The following is a 17,568-nucleotide window of genomic DNA, read 5'->3' on the forward strand; positions in this document are numbered from 1 at the left end:
TAATGAAAACCCAACTGAATAGCTACTATGGGAACATACCAAGAAGAAGAGAAAGGAGGCATAAAATTTTGCTTACTATAGAATAGTAGCTGATATCCAACTGCCCAAAAGAGAGATGCAGAAAAACATCATGCTTATCTTCTGTTTTCCTTTTCTGTCTCAAAACCCACTTATTTGCTGTGATCAAGTTATAAAACTGCTCTTCTTAATGACTTGAAAGCCAGAAAAAATTCCACTCCCATTCACATCATCTGTGGCAAAAAGCCTGCACGACTTCTGTCATTGCATTTTGGCATAAAAAGAAGACAGTATAGACTATCGCTATGATAGTGGATTCTGGATATTCTGATGATATGATTCTATAAAAGCAGAGCTTCAGTATTGCTGAAAATATCCTGTAGTAGTTCACCAATTATAAATAGTTAACATCTCCCACTGAACAGCCACACCTCGTTAATTAACACTGATTATTAGGAGGATCAAACTAGTGAGTAATGGATGAATACATAACAAGGCAAGGCAATGTAGCAACCGAAGTGTGCTAATGTTTGTTCAGAACAGTTTCATTCATTTCTAATGCAATGATTTATGATTAAACTCAATTACAACTCTTTCTTATTATAATTATTTTTATTTATTTGAAAAAATATTTTCCCTGTGGCAAATGTCATTTTGTTAAATCTGAGGCATTCTGTAGTAACATCTCAGTGCAAGAAAAACATTTACAGAGAAAAGGTGTACACCACCTTATCTCTTTGGCATCCTACCAGATGCTACATTTCTTTGTTCAAACTAGTGTCAGGCAAAACCACTGAGTCTATCTCCAGATAAACTGGTGTTCCCACAGAGCAGAGGTCAGTGTTATCCAGATTTTAGCTTGGGTCCCATATGCAGTACCCAGCCCATATTTACTCAAACCTCAGCTCATGCACATTAGCCCAAACAATGCTGAGTGCCTTACTTTTTGAGAGTCAGGTTTCCAGCCTGGCTGGTTCAAAAAAGCCTTGTCCTGTACATTCTCATGCCAAGGGACACCCAACAGCCTGGCAGCTCTTAATCAAGTCTACAGCAGAGATTAGGGAAGGCCTGCAAGCATCTCCTGCATCCCCTTACTGAAAGTATGTATGAATAGTGATGGCAGGATTTCCTCATATCTATTTTGGCCCCATGTACTGTCCATAGGGCTGATCAGGACTGTTTCATCCACTGTAAAATTAGCAGACCAACTACTTACCATTTCTCTAAACTAAAAAATTTTAGTCAAATCCTATTTTCCATAGAAATTGTTTAAAATTTACTCCTTTTTTGTTTAATTCATTAAATTATAGAATTTCAGGAAATGCAGTGCATGATATGTTACAACAATCACCTTCACTTAAGCCCTAAAATTCAAACTAAAGGTTACTATTGTAGAAAACCTGAATTTTCTTAATGTGGCTGTGTTCTACATTTCTCCCTTAGGAATATCCCTAACATTACCAGCTGGATAGTGAAGGATATATTGGAGCAGGCAACAGCTCCCATCTGGCATCAGGCATCTGTGTTACCTTTCAGACAGTGTATTTATTGGAAATATATCTTCCAGAGGGATTTGAATAGGAAGGAAATTAAGAAGAAAACTTACGTAAAAAATGCAAGTTAGTAAAATGCAAGTTTGTAAAATTTTGCTTTAATACTTCTTCCCAAAATATGATTGATAATCTGCCATGACAACAAAAAGGCAAAACAGAGATTATACATATAAAATAGGAATCCAAAAGCTGATAATTAAATAAGAATGTTGAGCTCCTATGATCACTGTGTAACTCTCTGTAAAGGAAATGGACCACTGAATTTACCTGCTCTTCTAGCAGCTCTATCATAAGTCTATGCTGACTTATAGAAAAACACCAAAAAGGGGAAAATTGCAGTGGAAGTTGAGCCCACAGAGGTTAAGCCCAGGGGGGATGTCTATACAGATGGATGGACTTGTCTTGAGCTTCTCCCTCCCATGCCCTACCACTGAGCCATGAACATGATGTGGTTCATCCCAGGAACCACACAACTGTATTCGTAAAATGTAGAGCTGTGGGCAGTGGGAACAGACATGGCTATGTCACTCTACACAGGAATGATGCCCCAGGCTGGCTTGGCTTACACCTTCTGCCAGGGATTTCTCTGTTGGTGACAGTACTGTGTTAGCAAAAGTCATGCTTTGCCTGGGCTCACAGGTCTACCCAGTGGTGCTCCCCAGCTTGAGAAAAGAGCTCCTATGGACAACAAAGCTTCACAGTGTTTCAACGGAGATGAAGCAGTGCCCCTGAGCCTCACCCCTCTCTCTTCGTTACAGAGCATATGCACAGAGTGTAAATAAACTAATTCACCAGGGAAATTATTTTCTGTGTCACTTAATTTTCTAAAGCCTCCCCTTCCAGAGGCCCGAAAAGGCTGGTATTGAGCAAACAGGCAAAAATAATTAACCTCTCTCACCTTCCAATTGATCAGTTGCGGCCATCCTCCCTTTTATCTGGCTACAAGGAATAGGTTTGTGGAGCAATTTTTCTATAGTTTACCACTAGTCACTGCATGAGACATTATGGGATCTACTGATGCAGAAAGGACTTAAAATTAACTATCTGAGATCTTCAAAAAACTGAGCTAAAGGGTCAGAGATGAGATCTCAGCCTTTACCACATGTTTGGGGAAAATTACCAGCTCAGTGCCAGAGCCCAACCTCCTGCTAGCAACAGTCTACTCAAGAAGGATTTAACTCTTGGTCACTACTTTTCACACGGAAATTCTGTCACAGTGCTCCAATGAAACACCTTGAATGAATGCAGGTTTGTCTTTCTAGTAAACCGGTTGCAGAGATTTCTAAATATTCACAGGTAATAGGTGATGCAGGTCCCAGAATAGCTGTCTGCCTCTAAGCACCTTTTAACATTATTCAATAAAGCAGCTGTAAAAACGGCTCCAAACTTGTGTTACAAATAATCTTCTCAAGATAAGACAGTTCTCCCCATACATACAAAAAGACACAGGTCTTTTTGTCCTGGACAAAACCTTCTGCAGATTTGGACTAATGACTTCTGGAAATGGTCAGGAAGTTTCTTAAAATAACTGTTTTGTTAGAAAGTCAGTGCTCTTCCATGGACTGTTCTGTATCATGAACAAGACCCTCCTTGCAATGCTGACATAGGAGTTCTTGTAACTCTTCTTCCCCATCTTTAGACAGAGAAAAGACAGAAGAGATTGGAGATTACATTGGAGACTGCTGTGTTGTGAGTGGCATTTTGTTCAGTGATGTCATACATCTTACAATCATGACTGAAGGTCTTTTGAGGGAGAGAAGCTGAACTGAAGGGGGAAGTGGAGCCTTGCTGGGCTTCACAGGTGGCACTGCTCTCTGGAAGCAGAAAGGATGACTGCAGCAAGTGAAAAGTTTAGTCATCACCAGGTGACCAAGGAGATTGTCTTCCTGTGTTCATATCAGAGGTACTGTCTACAGTAGGCAGGTGACAGTCTTGGAGAGAGTATGCTAGTGCTGATTTGGAGGACTTACTATTTAGGCATGTCAACCAATACCAGAACACAGAGACCTGTTACCCAAACATCTCAATGGAAACTGGATGGGTAGCCTGTCTCTTAGATCTCAGGGACTGTGGGGACAAGAATAACCCCATTAGTTATTGCTTCTGGGTCTATGAACAGTGACTTTTTACTCTGCTATTGACTGACCTAGACATATTAATTATGGTCCTTGAATCAGTGATCTCAGGTCCACTGATTCAAGGACGTTTGAAGTCTACATTCATCCAGTTGCTGTGTGCCTGAGGTGTGTGAGGTTTTACTTCAAAAGCAGTCAACCATGAAGAACTTTGGCTGCTGTTCCCTTAAAATTCTGAACAGAGAACAGGTCTGCTCTGTGTGGAAACACAAACACACTGTTCCCCATCTTTACAGTTAAGAGTGATCCAAATAATAAACATTTTACAAACTGCATTTACTGGTCTCTTTTAAACATTTTTCTTTTGAGTATCCCTCTATGTAATTTCCTCTCTTTCATTCTTTATACCTGTTTTTGTCTGCTATTTTCAGATCAGTGCACCTGCTAATTCGTGTTGCCACTGAACTAAACTTGAATATACAAGGAATGAGAGGCCAGTATTATTTATCTTAAATAATCTGCTGTACAGCAGATTATTTTTATCTCACCATAAACCATTACTCCAGAGCTGTTTGAGAGACATAGCACAGCTAGTAGTTCAGTGGTAGATGACAGACCGTGGGGATCTCTGCAAAAAAATTAATTAGGAAGAAATAATTGAATTTGCATACTCTACTGAGGCCTGCATGTTGTACTTCTGTGAGAAAGAAAAAATGGCCAGCAGAGTAAAACAACAGGAAATACAAAGATGTATAAAGATAATGGTAAATAATATGGAAATCTAGTGGTTCTTCAGTAAACACTCATGTTCATCCATACCTGGAGCTCACCAAAACTTCCGAAAATAACAGACTGCACAATATACAAATAAAAATCTCCAGTGGGAACTGAGGAAATTCAGTTACCTAGCTAGCATTCTGATTGCTAGGGTGGGACACAACTAAGCCACAGCCTCTTGCAGACAAAGTGCTGAACAAGACAGGTAAGCTGTCACTAGAGGACAGTGACAGTAACAATGACACTCTTTTTTTTCACTCCAGCCAAGACTAGAGATGTATTATGGATATTAAGCAGAATGAAAATCTCCATAACGTCTTTCCCCAAGAACAAACAAAAGCAGCCTGCTAAAGAGGTAGGCAATATCCATCTGATCTCTGGGAACAGCACCAGTATTCACTACCGACCTACTCACTCTAAACCTGCACATAGCTGCTAGGTGCAGACAAAAGCCTTCTGATATGTGATACTACATGTATGACAAACAAGGCACTTCAAATATATCTCTTTGCCTTTTACATAAGAAAATATTCTTCTTTCAATCCTTATTTATCACCTCTTGGAACAAATGGAAAATATTCTTGTCTGAATTTGATCCTTGATGAATTAGAATTAATTATCACAACATGGAATTTCATTTTTGTTGGGATTTTTTTGTTTGTTTGCTTGTATCCTGTATACAAAACAAAGGAAAGGAGATTTTCCCCAAGCAGTCTAACACCATAATTCGTCTGAAAACAAATGAGGTTTGTATTCGAATTTGTGAGGCAAAGCGTACACAAAGACGTTGCTGCCACTAGATGGCAAGAAGTGCCCATGAAAAGCAATAACGCGTTCCTGAGAGCACAACTAATGGTCTCTTCAGTCGGGGGGGTTTACTCCTTCATAGGGAAACAGAGGTAGGAAGGCAACAGGACAATGCTGTCTAGCTACCAAAAAAAAAAAAAAAAAAGTTGCAGCTGGAGCCCCAAAGGCTGTTCAGGGAAGCCTTGAAGACAGTGCACAATAGAGTTCAGAAATCTGGGTGCAAGATACTATGAAGTTGTGAGGCTAGTAAGAGAGGAGGGAACATAGGAAAATCCTTAGCCATTTGAAAGGATTTACTCAAGAAGTCTTCTTGTTGACTTGTGAGGTGATTATGGGACGCACCACATGATGTGAACAGAGACTTAAACAACACAAAATGACCTCACCTACACTAGGCCTGGGGACAGGCAACACTGCGGGAGTCACTTGGGAAAACACTGGCACCGAACACTAATTACCACAATGACAGTGGTGTCTTTTCTTTTCCAAACACACTGGAGAACAGATCTCCCAACATAATTCCCCCATCTATACAGCATCATCTCCTTTTAATACCAGGCTGAGAGGTGACTCTTACTATCACTGCAGCTCTGTGAACACAAACCGAAAGATGAATGACTGCAAGGGCCTCAGGTTAATATGACAGCAAGGACTTGTACTGTACATCCTGGCAGGTCTGCTACAAAGGCAAGTTTCATTTATTCTAGCACAGAGCCTATTCACCCCCTTGCTGCATCTACTAACTTTCTTCACATCAAAACTCCCTTTCCAATACTTGTTCAGTTTAAAAGACTTCACAACACCTTGCAAAGCACAATAACTCAAGAAAGTGCAAACTGAAGCCGCTCAGAAAGCAATTGCAGAATCTCTGGGCCTTCACTTTCTGTTGTGATTGGGACAAAGAGGGACGTGTTTTCAAGCGTGTGTGCAGCTCGGCTGGTGGAGCAAAGAACACACAACTAGCGTTGGCAGCTGGCACAGCAGCAAATGCCGGCAGTTACGATGGTGTAACGGGCGAAGGAGTCTACCTGGTCTTCAAGAGGGACAAGACAGAGGAGCTGGGGATTTGTCCTGGAACTCCGGCATTGCAGCCTTGGATCATCTCTTGAGTGCTCCGGTGGCCCCTGCCCGGTCGGACTGGGGTCAGACCCACCCTAAGCTTCATTTCGGCGTCGTGTGCTCAGCGAAACCGTGGCCATGCGCTGAAGGAAGAACCCAGAGAGAGTGAGGCGAGAGCTGCTCGAGCGCCTGCCACAGCCTCCGGCCCGGCCGGCACAGCCTAGGCAGTGCCCCGAGGCAGCCCGAGGGGAGGCAGCGCCCGGTGCCGCCGGCAACCTCACAAGCCCCTGGCTGCCTCCTTCCCGGCCGCCGGCCGAGGCCGCTTTCAGCCCCGCCGTCACCCGCCCAGTGCCTTCTCCTCCTCCCGCGCCGCGGCCTCTATGACGCCCCCGGTAAATCCCCGCATGCGCCACCGGCCACTGTGGCGCCGAAGGCGCGGGGTGGCCGCGGCTCTGTTGGTGCCCGGAGCCGGTGCCCTGAGCTGCCCAACCCGCTCCGGGAGCAGCAGCGCGTTCCTAGTCCTCTCCCTCATCCTCGTCCTGTCCGTCATCCCCATCCACACCCGGGACCGAGCAGCCCGCCGGGTGCGTCCTGCTGCTGATCGCACCCAGCAGGGCCATGTCGTTGCACGCCCTGCAGAAGACGGTCGGGTGGCTCTTCAGCAGTAGGCGACAGCAGAGGCCATCCAGCAGCCCGTCTGGGCGGCCCTGTGCCGCCGATGCCTCCAAGCTCAGCGGCAAGGTCCAGGGCGAGCTGCACCGCGCTGCTGCCCGCGGCGACCTGAGGCGGTGGCGCTGGTATTTCAAGAGAGGCGGCGTCGACCCGCGAGACCAGCAGAGGAGGTCAGTTCTGTGGGCCACTGATGGGACACCTTGGCTGCTTCTGGCAGGACCTGCCGCGGCATTTTCTGAGCCAAGCTCCACTAGTCCTCGGCAGGCTTAAGGAAAGGGCAGAACGAGAGCATCAGCATGGTGCGACCAACCCCCCCCAGCAGCTTTGGATGCCGTGTGGAAACACCCGCCCTTAAGGCCGTGTGTAGGATCGCGTTCAAGCGACAGGACAGCGTCTTGAAAAGCGAAATTTGTCTTGTCGGCTGGGAGAGTGAACTCTAGAGTTTTTAATGGCTTGGAGCTGCCTGGTTGGCTCGAGCACTGTGGGAATGCGTGCTGCCGCTTTGCCGTGGTTTCTCTGCAGGGCTCTTCGGCAGCTGCTCAGACCTCACCCATTCCCTTCTGCCCTGTGGCTGGCTCATCGGCGCAGGACTGCAGCAGCAGCAAGTGGGAGGGACAGAGACCGGGCCGGGTCCCCAGGGCTGCATAAGGAAACAAATTTTTTCATCTTTCCTCTGTGTTGAGACCATCTGTTTAAATTTTAGGACACCTCTGCATCTCGCTTCTGCAAATGGCCGTGCAGATGTAGTTAGACATCTAGCAGGAAAGAACTGCCAGCTGAACCTGGCTAATGACTTAAAAGGACCTCTGCTGTTGAAGGTAACTGGATTGTGTTCTCATATTGGAAGTGGAGGCCTACTGACAGTGCATTGCAGAAGAGATGTCTGGCAGGATTCCTTACACAGAACTAGGAGCATGCATGTTGTTACCTGAGTGGCTTAGGCCTCTGTCTTTGCAGATGTCCTTCAAACTCAGCATTCAGGAGATGAGTGAGTTGTGACAAGAGTGAGACAAAAATGTTCAAAGTCTTCCCCCCTTTTTGTGGGTTGTTTCCAGGCAGTACAGTGCCAGCAAGAAAAACGTGTTGCTATTCTGCTAGAACATGGGGCTGACCCAAATCTAGAAGATGCTGACAGCAACACTACCCTTCACCTGGCTGTCCTGCCTGGTAATACTACTGTAGCAGGGCTGTTACTTGAGCTTAATGCCAGTAGTGATGGTCAGAACCAGGTAACTTTGGCATGTAGGTAAAGCTGCTCTTTTGAACAGCTGCCAAACTTGTCTATGTTTTTCTAATGGAGATTCTTTCTCCTTTCAGGGGGGATATACCCCCTTAAATCTTGCAGTCTTGAAACAGCATGAAGAGATGCTGGAGTGTCTTCTAAAAAAAGCAGCTGACCAGTATGCTGCAGAGCAGTGTGAAAGGTAAGAGGTTTCCTCAGGCCTCCTCAGTCAGCAAGTGTGACTGAGGAGAGGTGTGGGAATGAGTGTAAAAAAAGAAGAGCCACATGAAAGGACATCCCTATGTTACTGATAAATGCAGGTTTGCTCTTGGCTGCTCTCAGACCTTCAGTATTCTTGTATTCTATCCACTGAGGAGTGCCAGAAAGTGTTGTCTGTGGTGTGCTCTCCCCACACAGACCCAGACTAACTGGGAAACTTGCCATTAGCTCAGCAGCAATGTCATCCTTCGGGAGAGGGGGGTTTAAGGAAAGGAACAGTTGGTTTATTAAGTGATATGAATGGGAGCATTGGGAGAAAGAGAAGCAGCTTGTCCAAGGGGACAGGATGAGTTCCAACATAAAGAGAAAACGTCTTGCCGTGTAGATGGACGGGCAGTTGAACAGCTTGCCCCAGGAGTTCGTGCAGCTGCATCCAGGATTTTGAAGAGTAGTGGAAGGAGCCCTAAACAGCATGACCTCACCTCATAGTCAAAGCTGCACTGGGGAGGCGGTGGGACTGGAGACATCCTAAGGTCCCTTCTAAGCTGAATTCCCGAAGATTCCATGTACTTGGCTTTCCTTTCACTGTGCTTGTAGGAAAGGGGGAAAGAGTTGATTTGGGAGCAAATAGGGAAAAAACCTATGCCAAACTGGACATGCTTCCTGTCAAATTTTGGATGCTTTAGGACTGCTCTTGCAGTTACTACAAGCAACGAGGCTGATATGGACGAAGACAACCTGCATTTGCAAGAGGAGTTGGAGAGGGTTGAAATGGAGGTATGCAAAGCCTTTCCCTACAGGATTAAATCATGGGGTGTTTGATGCTTTCCTGTCCATCGTGAAAAAGGACAAAAGAGTATCCTGGGAGACAGACTGAGAGAGATCTAAGAGATCTTCACGCCTCCCCGTGCTGAGGTAGAGCTGCCTCTCCTCAGGGTTTCCCCCCTCCTCAGTCAAGGGCATGGGGCTCCCTCTCTCTGCTCTACATTTGAGGTCTTCCTGGTTCAAGAACCAGGTGCACCCAAGCACCCTGGTGCAATTCCCAACTCCAGAGCAGGTCTGACCATTCTGAAATGGTGCTCACCAGGATATATCTGCTGTCACCTCCCACTCAGGGGGAACTGGATACCTCTCTCAGTGCTGCATTTGAGGTCTCTGCCACTTCAGAAAACTCCCCCTGGCACCATGCTGTGCTCCAGAGCAGGTCTGCTGCAGCAGTTTTCCTCTGACACTTTCAAGAATTCCTCCTTCTTTAGGAATAAAAGCAATTCAGTCCATGCTTTCATGCAGTAGCAAATAAAGTGAATACAAAGAGCATCATCACAGGTCCCCAAAAGAGCTGAAGCAGCAGTGTTAGTGCTTAGAATCATGCTCTAGGAAATCTGTGGAAGAATGGGACAGGCCACTGTAGAAGATTAGGAAGTAACACAGCTTGTGTACATTTGCTAGTAGAAGCAAAGCTTTGGAGGTACTTGAGATGATTACAGTTCTTTGGGCACAGGGTATGGGCAGATACCTGCAGCATGTGAATCCTTGGGCAGCAGCTGACTCCTCTGTCTAAATGCTCATGTGACAACTGTGGATTCTTTCTGTGATTTTACAGTTGCAGGAAGTAGAAGAAAAATATCTTAATTCTGAGCGTTGTGTTCAGAACTTGATGGCTGCCTTGGATAAGAAGGATAGAGAAGAGCTAGCTGCTGCCCAGGAACTGCAGGACCAGCTGTTAGCATGTTTTCAGAACCAGACTACTGTGAAACAACTGGAAGAACATGTGCAACGGTAAGGGAACAAGGCAGTGGGAAGATGTGTCTGTTGCTTGCAGGGGCTGGGTGGAAGCCACAGGATAGATACTCTGATTTAGAAGGAGACTCTTGCTTTCAGTTCTGTAACTTCAATGCTGTTTATCTGGGATTGGTGCTTGTTCTGGTGGATTTTATGGCAATAAGACCTCTATTTTTTTTTTAAGCCTTGAAATTCAAAATACCAAATTGGAAGCCACTGTTCACAAACAAAGTGACAAGATTGAAGCCCTGCTGAGAGACCTGCAAGCTTCTGCCTCAGTAAGCTGCTCATGAATTCTCCTTTTCATGACTCCTATGCCTAGTTACCTAATTCTGTAGGCACATTTTATGGTGAGGTTTTCCTGAAGAGCCAAGGGGAGCTGGATTCCTGCATTTTGCTGAATATAGGCTGCTCAGAAATCAGCTGAGGACCTACCTGGCTTTCACAGCAAGTGGCCTTTGAGTGGCATATCTAGTCTTGAATAGAAGCAGTAAAGTTTTCTCTGCTTCCCCCTGGCAGCATCAGGCTCCTGGAAAAGGAGGAGGAAGACTTCACTACAATTTTTTGGCTACCTTCTGGTGGCCAGCAGCATTTCTTTGTTTGAATTCACTCTGAAGACAGGCCTAATTCTGCAACTGAATAAATAAAAGCACCCAAAATATGCCCAGTGAAAACTTCATGCTTGTGTAACACCATTTCCCTAGGGCTCCACAGCTGCAGCAGAAGGTTGCCAATGCAGTTCTAGAGCAATCTACATCCAAAGCTTCACTAGCAGTTACTACGAGCCACAAGGCTGACCTGGAGAAAGGCAACCTGTACTTGCCTAAGGAATTGGCTGGGGTTTTAGCAGAGTAAGGGAAAGCCTGTGCCTTCAGAATCAAGCTTTGGGTGCCTGTCTCTTCCAATACATCCAGAAAAAGAACAAGACAGTATCCCAGGAAGCAAGAGAAGTCTAAGGAAGTGGTGGTTATATTGGGCTTTGATCTTCCTCTGTCCCTCCTGCCTCTGCCCCCCACTAGCTGCCTCTCCTCAGGGTTTTCCCCCTCCTCAGTCAAGGGCATGGGGCTCCCTCTCTCTGCTCTACATTTGAGGTCTTCCTGGTTCAAGAACACTCCCCAAGCACCCTGGTGCAATTCCCAACTCCAGAGCAGGTCTGACCATTCTGAAATGGTGCTCACCAGGATATATCTGCTGTCACCTCCCACTCAGGGGGAACTGGATACCTCTCTCAGTGCTGCATTTGAGGTCTCTGCCACTTCAGAAAACTCCCCCTGGCACCATGCTGTGCTCCAGAGCAGGTCTGCTGCAGCAGTTTTCCTCTGACACTTTCAAGAATTCCTCCTTCTTTAGGAATAAAAGCAATTCAGTCCATGCTTTCATGCAGTAGCAAATAAAGTGAATACAAAGAGCATCATCACAGGTCCCCAAAAGAGCTGAAGCAGTAGTGTTAGTGCTTAGAATCATGCTCTAGGAAATCTGTGGAAGAATGGGACAGGCCACTGTAGAAGATTAGGAAGTAACACAGCTTGTGTACATTTGCTAGTAGAAGCAAAGCTTTGGAGGTACTTGAGATGATTACAGTTCTTTGGGCACAGGGTATGGGCAGATACCTGCAGCATGTGAATCCTTGGGCAGCAGCTGACTCCTCTGTCTAAATGCTCACGTGACAACTGTGGATTCTTTCTGTGATTTCACAGTTGCGGGAAGTGGAAGAAAAATACCTAAATTCTGAGCGTTGTGTTCAGAACTTGGTAGCTACCTTGGATAAGAAGGAAAGAGAAACAACAGCTACTGCCCTGAAACTGGAGGACCAATTGTCGGTACATTTGGAGACTGTGAAACAACTGGAAAAACACATGCAACAGTAAGATAAGACCACAGTGGGATGAAGTGTCTGTTGCTCGCAGAAGCTCATTAGAAACCACAGGATAGATACATAGCCTTGTTGCATCACAGCAAATCATTATGGTTTTGAATGATGGTCTTGGTTTTGAATATTTTACTCTGTTCTTTTGGAATTGGTGCTCTAGGAGATTTCTATAATAAGACCTGTATTTCTTTTTAAGCCTTGGATTTGAAAAGACCAGTTTGGAAGCCACTGTCCAGCAACAAAGGAACAAGATTGAAGCCCTGCAGAGAGACCTGCAAGCCACTACCTCAGTAAGCTGCTCATAAATTTACTTTTTGATGACTCCTGAGCCTAATTACATATATATGTATGGGGAAATTTTATGGTGTGTTTTTTCTGGGGAGCCAAGGGGAGCTCAGTTTCTGCATTCTGCTGAATAGAGCCTCCTGAGAATGCAGCTGAGGATCTATCAGTCTGTTATAGCAAGCGGCCTTTGAGTGTTCTTCATACTCTGTCCTACAGAGATAGTGCCCTTTCATTAGTAGCTTTGAATAGTAATACTGATTTGGGCTTCGTCCTGAGTGAAAAGAATTATGTACTACACTATAGAAGCTCCAGAGTTCTGCCTTGATTGCTGATGGTAGTGAGGAGGCAGAGCACCCTCTGAGCCAAGCTAGGCCCTTGAACTTGGATAGATGTAATTGACAAGTGGGGAGAATTCTTTTCCTTTGTGGTAGTTGAAGGTGAAATGTCTCTTTCAGGAACAGGCAGCCATTCAAGACTTCATAAAACAAAGCAGAGCCAGTCATCATGACTCACTGACCAACCAGCTAAAAGACAGAATTAGAGATCTTGAATGTGAATTGGATATAATGAAAAACACTCAACAAGAGAGCACTTTACAAAAACAATATACACAGGCAGAAGTGGAAAAGTACAAGGAATTGTATCTGGAGGAAGTGAAAATTAGCAAATGCCGAGCAAAGGAACTGGAAAGGCATGTCCATATTTTTTTGAGCGGTAATAATAACAGTGACTCCTGTTTCCTCATGCACCTTCCTTCCAAATCACTCTTCTCCACATGCTCAGTGTCAGGTGTAGAAGCATGAGATGGTGTAATTCTGGTGAAAGACCCTTACCCTTCACCAGACTTCTTTTAATTTCTTTTTAGTGTTTCAGCAGCAACACCACAGTAGCAACATCATGGCATTAACACCATACTTTTCAAGTTGATATTGTTTTAACTGGCAGCTTTTTTAACAGTCTCTATAATCTCTTCATCTGGCATACCACACAAAAGATTAATTTCATGTCCATTACTCTCTGTGTATGAATAGGCTGCTCAGAGAACAGAACTGGATTCTGTGAAGGAAAAACAGAAATTATCCCTCTTGATTTCTGTTTAAGCAGTGGCTCTGAGTTTTCCTTGGGAAGGGGAGACCAGCCCAGAGTTGTTATGGAGGTGACGTACCTTCCAGAAGAAGCTGTGTAAACGCATGGCTTTCACAAACGGCTTTGAAGCCCTCATGCTGAGCAGTCCTAAGCATTGGTGACACTTGCTGCTCTTTGCACCATAGTGTGACATCTTAGAAACAGGCCCTCCAAACAAGCTCAGGTGAAATGATGGACTATTTTTGGAGGCTCTTCATCTCAGAAATCAAATAATAGTCAAGAACCTGGAGAGTAACTTTGGTTACAAGGGTAATTGTTTGTGTGCTTCCAAATGTTTCAGAGCTAATGAGAGACTTGAAGAAGCCAATGCTAAGCTCCTCCGGGAGCGCCAGAAAAGCAAATCGTTAATCACAAGCAGCATTGTCAGTGGAGGTCTGGCTGCAACTCCAGTTCTGTATTCAACTACACTGGGACATCATGGCAACAGTTTAGGACTGGACAGAAGTCTCAGTCTAGGAGGAAGATTCCTAAGCCAATATGAGAAGATCATATTGTCAAGAAAGAGGCTTGCAGCCTCTGTGGCCAAGGTAAGCATTTTGAAATACCATTCTCAACTGCTGACGAAGAGTAGCTGTATGCAAGGTTGTCCTTTTCAGCCTGAAGTTAGAATCCATTTATTGTTCCATGCCATATTGTCTAATATGCAAAGAAACTGCTAATCTTCAAATTAACAGTGCACAGTACTACATTGTAAGGCTGAAGATTTTTGGTCATCAGGGTTGTAAAAATTTCAAGTCTTAAAACCTGGTCTTCCCTCTCACAGTCATAAATAGGAAGTACTGTTAGTGGTCTGTGTACCAGAATATGGAAGATGAAGCCTTAGTGCATAGCCCAAGGCTAGGAATGTCTTGCTATCTGCTACAAGTATTGCAAATGCTGCAAGAAGATTTTGGGACTCAAGGCCGCTTGTTCTATTTACAAACTGACAACCTTCCATCCTAACAGCTGTGCCAAAGGCTGCTGCAAATGAATGTGGGTATCTTGACATGGAAAAGAATAACGAACTCTGCTAGCTGCAGCCAGTGTGAATTGGTGGATTTATGAAATCAGTTTCCCTAAATAATGTGAGACAGGGAATGTCAGCTCCCTGTGCTCTCTCAACTTCTGTTTCTCTTCTGATTTTGTTTTTTTGTGTATTTTAGTGGTCTTTTTATTGTGAGCTTTTTTCCTTGCCTCATGTACATGTAGGCCATGTTCTTGTGTCTCACTGAAGACCTTTGAACTTAAGGCTCTTTTTCTTTCTTCCTCAACTCCTTAATTGCTGCTGAGTACTTCTGTGCTTTATGTATTTGTGAAGTTATGGCTTCTTTGGTAGTTCCGCTTCTGTAAGATGGCGTATGTATGGATTCCATCTCTTCTAATGGAATTGGGTTTAAACTAGAGGAGAAGGCTCTTTACTGCCCTTGCCTGTTCTGACAGTCAAAAAGTTCTGGGTAGCAACAGCATTTGTGTGTGGAGTAGCAGCACTGCTCTGAAGTTGAGCTCCTAGACCCTGAGTATCATCTCATGGAGTCTTAGAGGATCCAACTTACCCTGTGCTCAAGAAGCATCCTGGGTAAGCAGAAAGTCAACATCACTTCCTGAACCAGAATGACAGAGATGGTGACTGCTGCAAGTCCCCCGGTATGTTACTGCCTGAAGAGCTAAGCAGTGAGAGGTGCTTGCCCAGGTGGTTTGGGCTAGTCAGCAGTGATGCCTTCTCCAGAGGGTTGGGGGCCAGGAGAACAGTGGGGACACTGTCACAGTCCTCAAAGGTGTATTTTCATTCAAAGGCCTTTTCATTCCTTTTCAGAGAAATCCATGTGTTGGCTTTATTCCCACCTATTTCTCTTTCCTTGGGCGGGGATGAGAATCACAAAAAGGTTACTGGAATAAATGAGGGGCAAACAAGACCTTTTTCTTCTCTTGATTCATCTGCATATACCTTTGCAGAGGGTCCTGTGACCTTCTGGTCATTCTGAAGGCTTCGTAAACTGGGGAAAGTGGTTTCTTCTGTCACCTCAACTACTACAGTGTTGCTTAGGATTAGTGTTGCTTTAGGCCATCTTTTGCTCTAGGCCTTAGATTTCCTGCTTCCTTCCACTACCCATGTCTCATTTCATGTTCTGGAGGGGTCCCTTTTCTCCAGGATTTTACTGTCCACATTTGAAAAACACTTGAGGCTTGGGGGAGTTGTTCTTTTGGCACCACTGAGAAGAGTTTGGCTCCATCTCTGTTACTCCACCCACCTGGTAGTTAATACACACCGACAAGGAGCTTTCACTGCTCGTGGAAAGAAACAGTCAGAGCTCTCTCAGCCTTTCCACATAGCTCATGTGGTCCAAGGCCTTCGGCATCTTCTTGGCCATCACAAGCCATCACCTCCATTTGGGATGATGTTTCTTAGGTTTTATCACATTGTCTGTGGGGTATAAGAATGTTGTAGGAGTTTTAGCAGTTACATTTGGGTCATGCTATGTCTTAACTGTGTATTTGACGTTTCATTCTAGGTACGACAGGAACTGGATGAAAAAATCACTAAGGAACTGAAAGAAGGTAATGTGTCATTACATTAGGAATGTTATTAAGGAAAAAGGTGACTGCTTCTAAGTCTCAACAGCTTTCAAGCCTTTATTTTAGACTTCCCCTGCTAAGCACAGTGATTTTTTCCTGCTAGCTCTCCAGTTTAGACTTGAAGGTAAAAATTCCTGCTTCCCAAAATATAGCATAGAATGTTATGCACTTGGCTAGAAAAAAAACAAGCAAAAAGAAAATTCACCCACTGCCCCACACAGAAACGCTTGGTTTAAGATGAAGTTGCCCTTCACTAGCAGCAAAAATATCAAAGAAGCCCCCATATTTTTATAGTTCTTTATGGACTTCAGCCACTCCTTCCTTCCATGTACATGGAAGTACATGGATTGCATTCAGTACTAAACCATACCATACATGTTCCTACTGTTAGATCTTGATTTTTCTTTCCATGATTCATGGCTTGTCTTTGTAGCTCAGGTGTTGCAGTCCTGTTTTGAATAAGTAAGAAGAACATGATCAGGGATAAAAGACAACATTTCTTTAGGAAGAGATCATTCATTAGTGTTTAGGCAAGCTTGAGTTCAATGCTTGCAACATGGAGCATAAAACACACTCTACAATTTGAGGCCAGAAGAGGAAATCCACCTGTTTCATGATAGTTGGTCCTCCAGAGTCACTGCTTTGCAGGGACTGTAGCTGTGTACTTGTAGAGTTCCAATAAAGCACAGCTTTGAACACTGAAGGAAAGCAAAGACTTGAGGTTGAAGAGCTCTGCAGGGGCTGTGTTAAGAAGCACTGTTGAGGGCCATTGGAGTCGTGTGTAGCCTCCAGAATGTCACTAACTTCAGAAATGCAGTTGACTGATATGCACATGTGCACACAATGTGTTTCTTCCTTTGTGCCCAGCTCTTGTTAGGTATCCTTGGAAATTTTAAAGTCTTGGTCAGATTTGCAGTCTCTTGAATTATGTAAAATGTTCTTACAGGGCCTTGTTTCTCCCTGTCTGATGTAAAAGTAACATAAGGAATCTTGTGTCATTTCCCCCCAGCCACTGCTGAACTTGAAACTGGATGTGCTGGATCTTCAAAAAACCTTCATGTGGATCAGGATTCCTGTTGCAGAGCAATAGATAAGTACAGTAATGTTTTAACCAAAACTTACCTAATTAAATGAAATGCTATGGAAAGGCTCTGGACATGTTTTGCTTTTGTAGGACATCTATGGTTTCCCTTCTCCCTGCTTCAGATGTGAAAACTTGTTTATTTTAGTTTGAATATAAACTCTGAAGTCTTTTAAATGGATGTCAAGCACAGTGCACTTCTCTGTTGGGTTTTTCCTGCATAGCTGGCTTCTTTTGCACTCACAGTAAGACCCACATCTGTTTTTCCTGACCAGCAGATTGACTGATCTGCATTCTTGAGCTTGACAAAACTGTCAGAAATGTTTCCTCTTAGAGCAGCTGCATTATGTTGCTCCACTAATGTTCTGTGTTTTAAAAGCGTTCCTTTAATTCTTGCTTGTCTTTCCACTTAATGTGTTTGGAATGTTTTCAATGTAATTTTCATACTT

The 17,568-nt window shown here is 44.4% G+C and overlaps 1 protein-coding gene and 1 long non-coding RNA gene across 3 annotated transcripts; one reads left to right on the forward strand and one right to left on the reverse strand.

The window, feature by feature from the left end:
* Positions 1 to 627: 627 nt before the first annotated feature.
* Positions 628 to 6,335, reverse strand: LOC147653485 (uncharacterized). The gene is made up of 2 exons (XR_015286248.1): positions 6,259 to 6,335; positions 628 to 4,274 (listed from the first exon to the last, which is right to left on the reverse strand). It is a non-coding gene; the product is annotated as an uncharacterized LOC147653485 (long non-coding RNA).
* Positions 6,336 to 6,588: 253 nt separating this feature from the next.
* ANKRD7 (ankyrin repeat domain 7) lies at positions 6,589 to 17,185 on the forward strand. Of its 2 annotated transcripts, XM_086887021.1 has the most exons (13): positions 6,589 to 7,131; positions 7,665 to 7,779; positions 8,017 to 8,190; positions 8,279 to 8,385; positions 9,089 to 9,179; positions 10,006 to 10,181; positions 10,369 to 10,462; positions 11,882 to 12,048; positions 12,251 to 12,344; positions 12,795 to 13,030; positions 13,766 to 14,012; positions 15,975 to 16,020; positions 17,048 to 17,185. In XM_086887021.1, the coding sequence occupies exons 1-13, from the start codon at positions 6,908 to 6,910 to the stop codon at positions 17,170 to 17,172; spliced, it is 1,896 nt and encodes a 631-aa protein (XP_086743147.1). In that variant the 5' UTR covers positions 6,589 to 6,907; the 3' UTR covers positions 17,173 to 17,185. The 2 variants fall into 2 exon arrangements, with proteins under 2 accessions (XP_086743147.1, XP_086743148.1); XM_086887022.1 differs by lacking the exon at positions 8,017 to 8,190.
* Positions 17,186 to 17,568: the final 383 nt, after the last annotated feature.

This window comes from Cyanistes caeruleus, chromosome 4 (assembly GCF_971803275.1).
Source record: "Cyanistes caeruleus chromosome 4, bCyaCae1.hap1.1, whole genome shotgun sequence".
NCBI classification, from domain to species: domain Eukaryota; kingdom Metazoa; phylum Chordata; class Aves; order Passeriformes; family Paridae; genus Cyanistes; species Cyanistes caeruleus.

Bases quoted from the DNA above. Each gene is read 5' to 3' on its own strand.
- ANKRD7 (XM_086887021.1), top strand. From the start codon at position 6,908: ATGTCGTTGCACGCCCTGCAGAAGACGGTCGGGTGGCTCTTCAGCAGT. The intron at 8,386-9,088 runs GTAAGAGGTTTC...TGGATGCTTTAG, and splicing joins GCTGCAGAGCAGTGTGAAAG to GACTGCTCTTGCAGTTACTA. The intron at 16,021-17,047 runs GTAATGTGTCAT...ATTTCCCCCCAG, and splicing joins CACTAAGGAACTGAAAGAAG to CCACTGCTGAACTTGAAACT.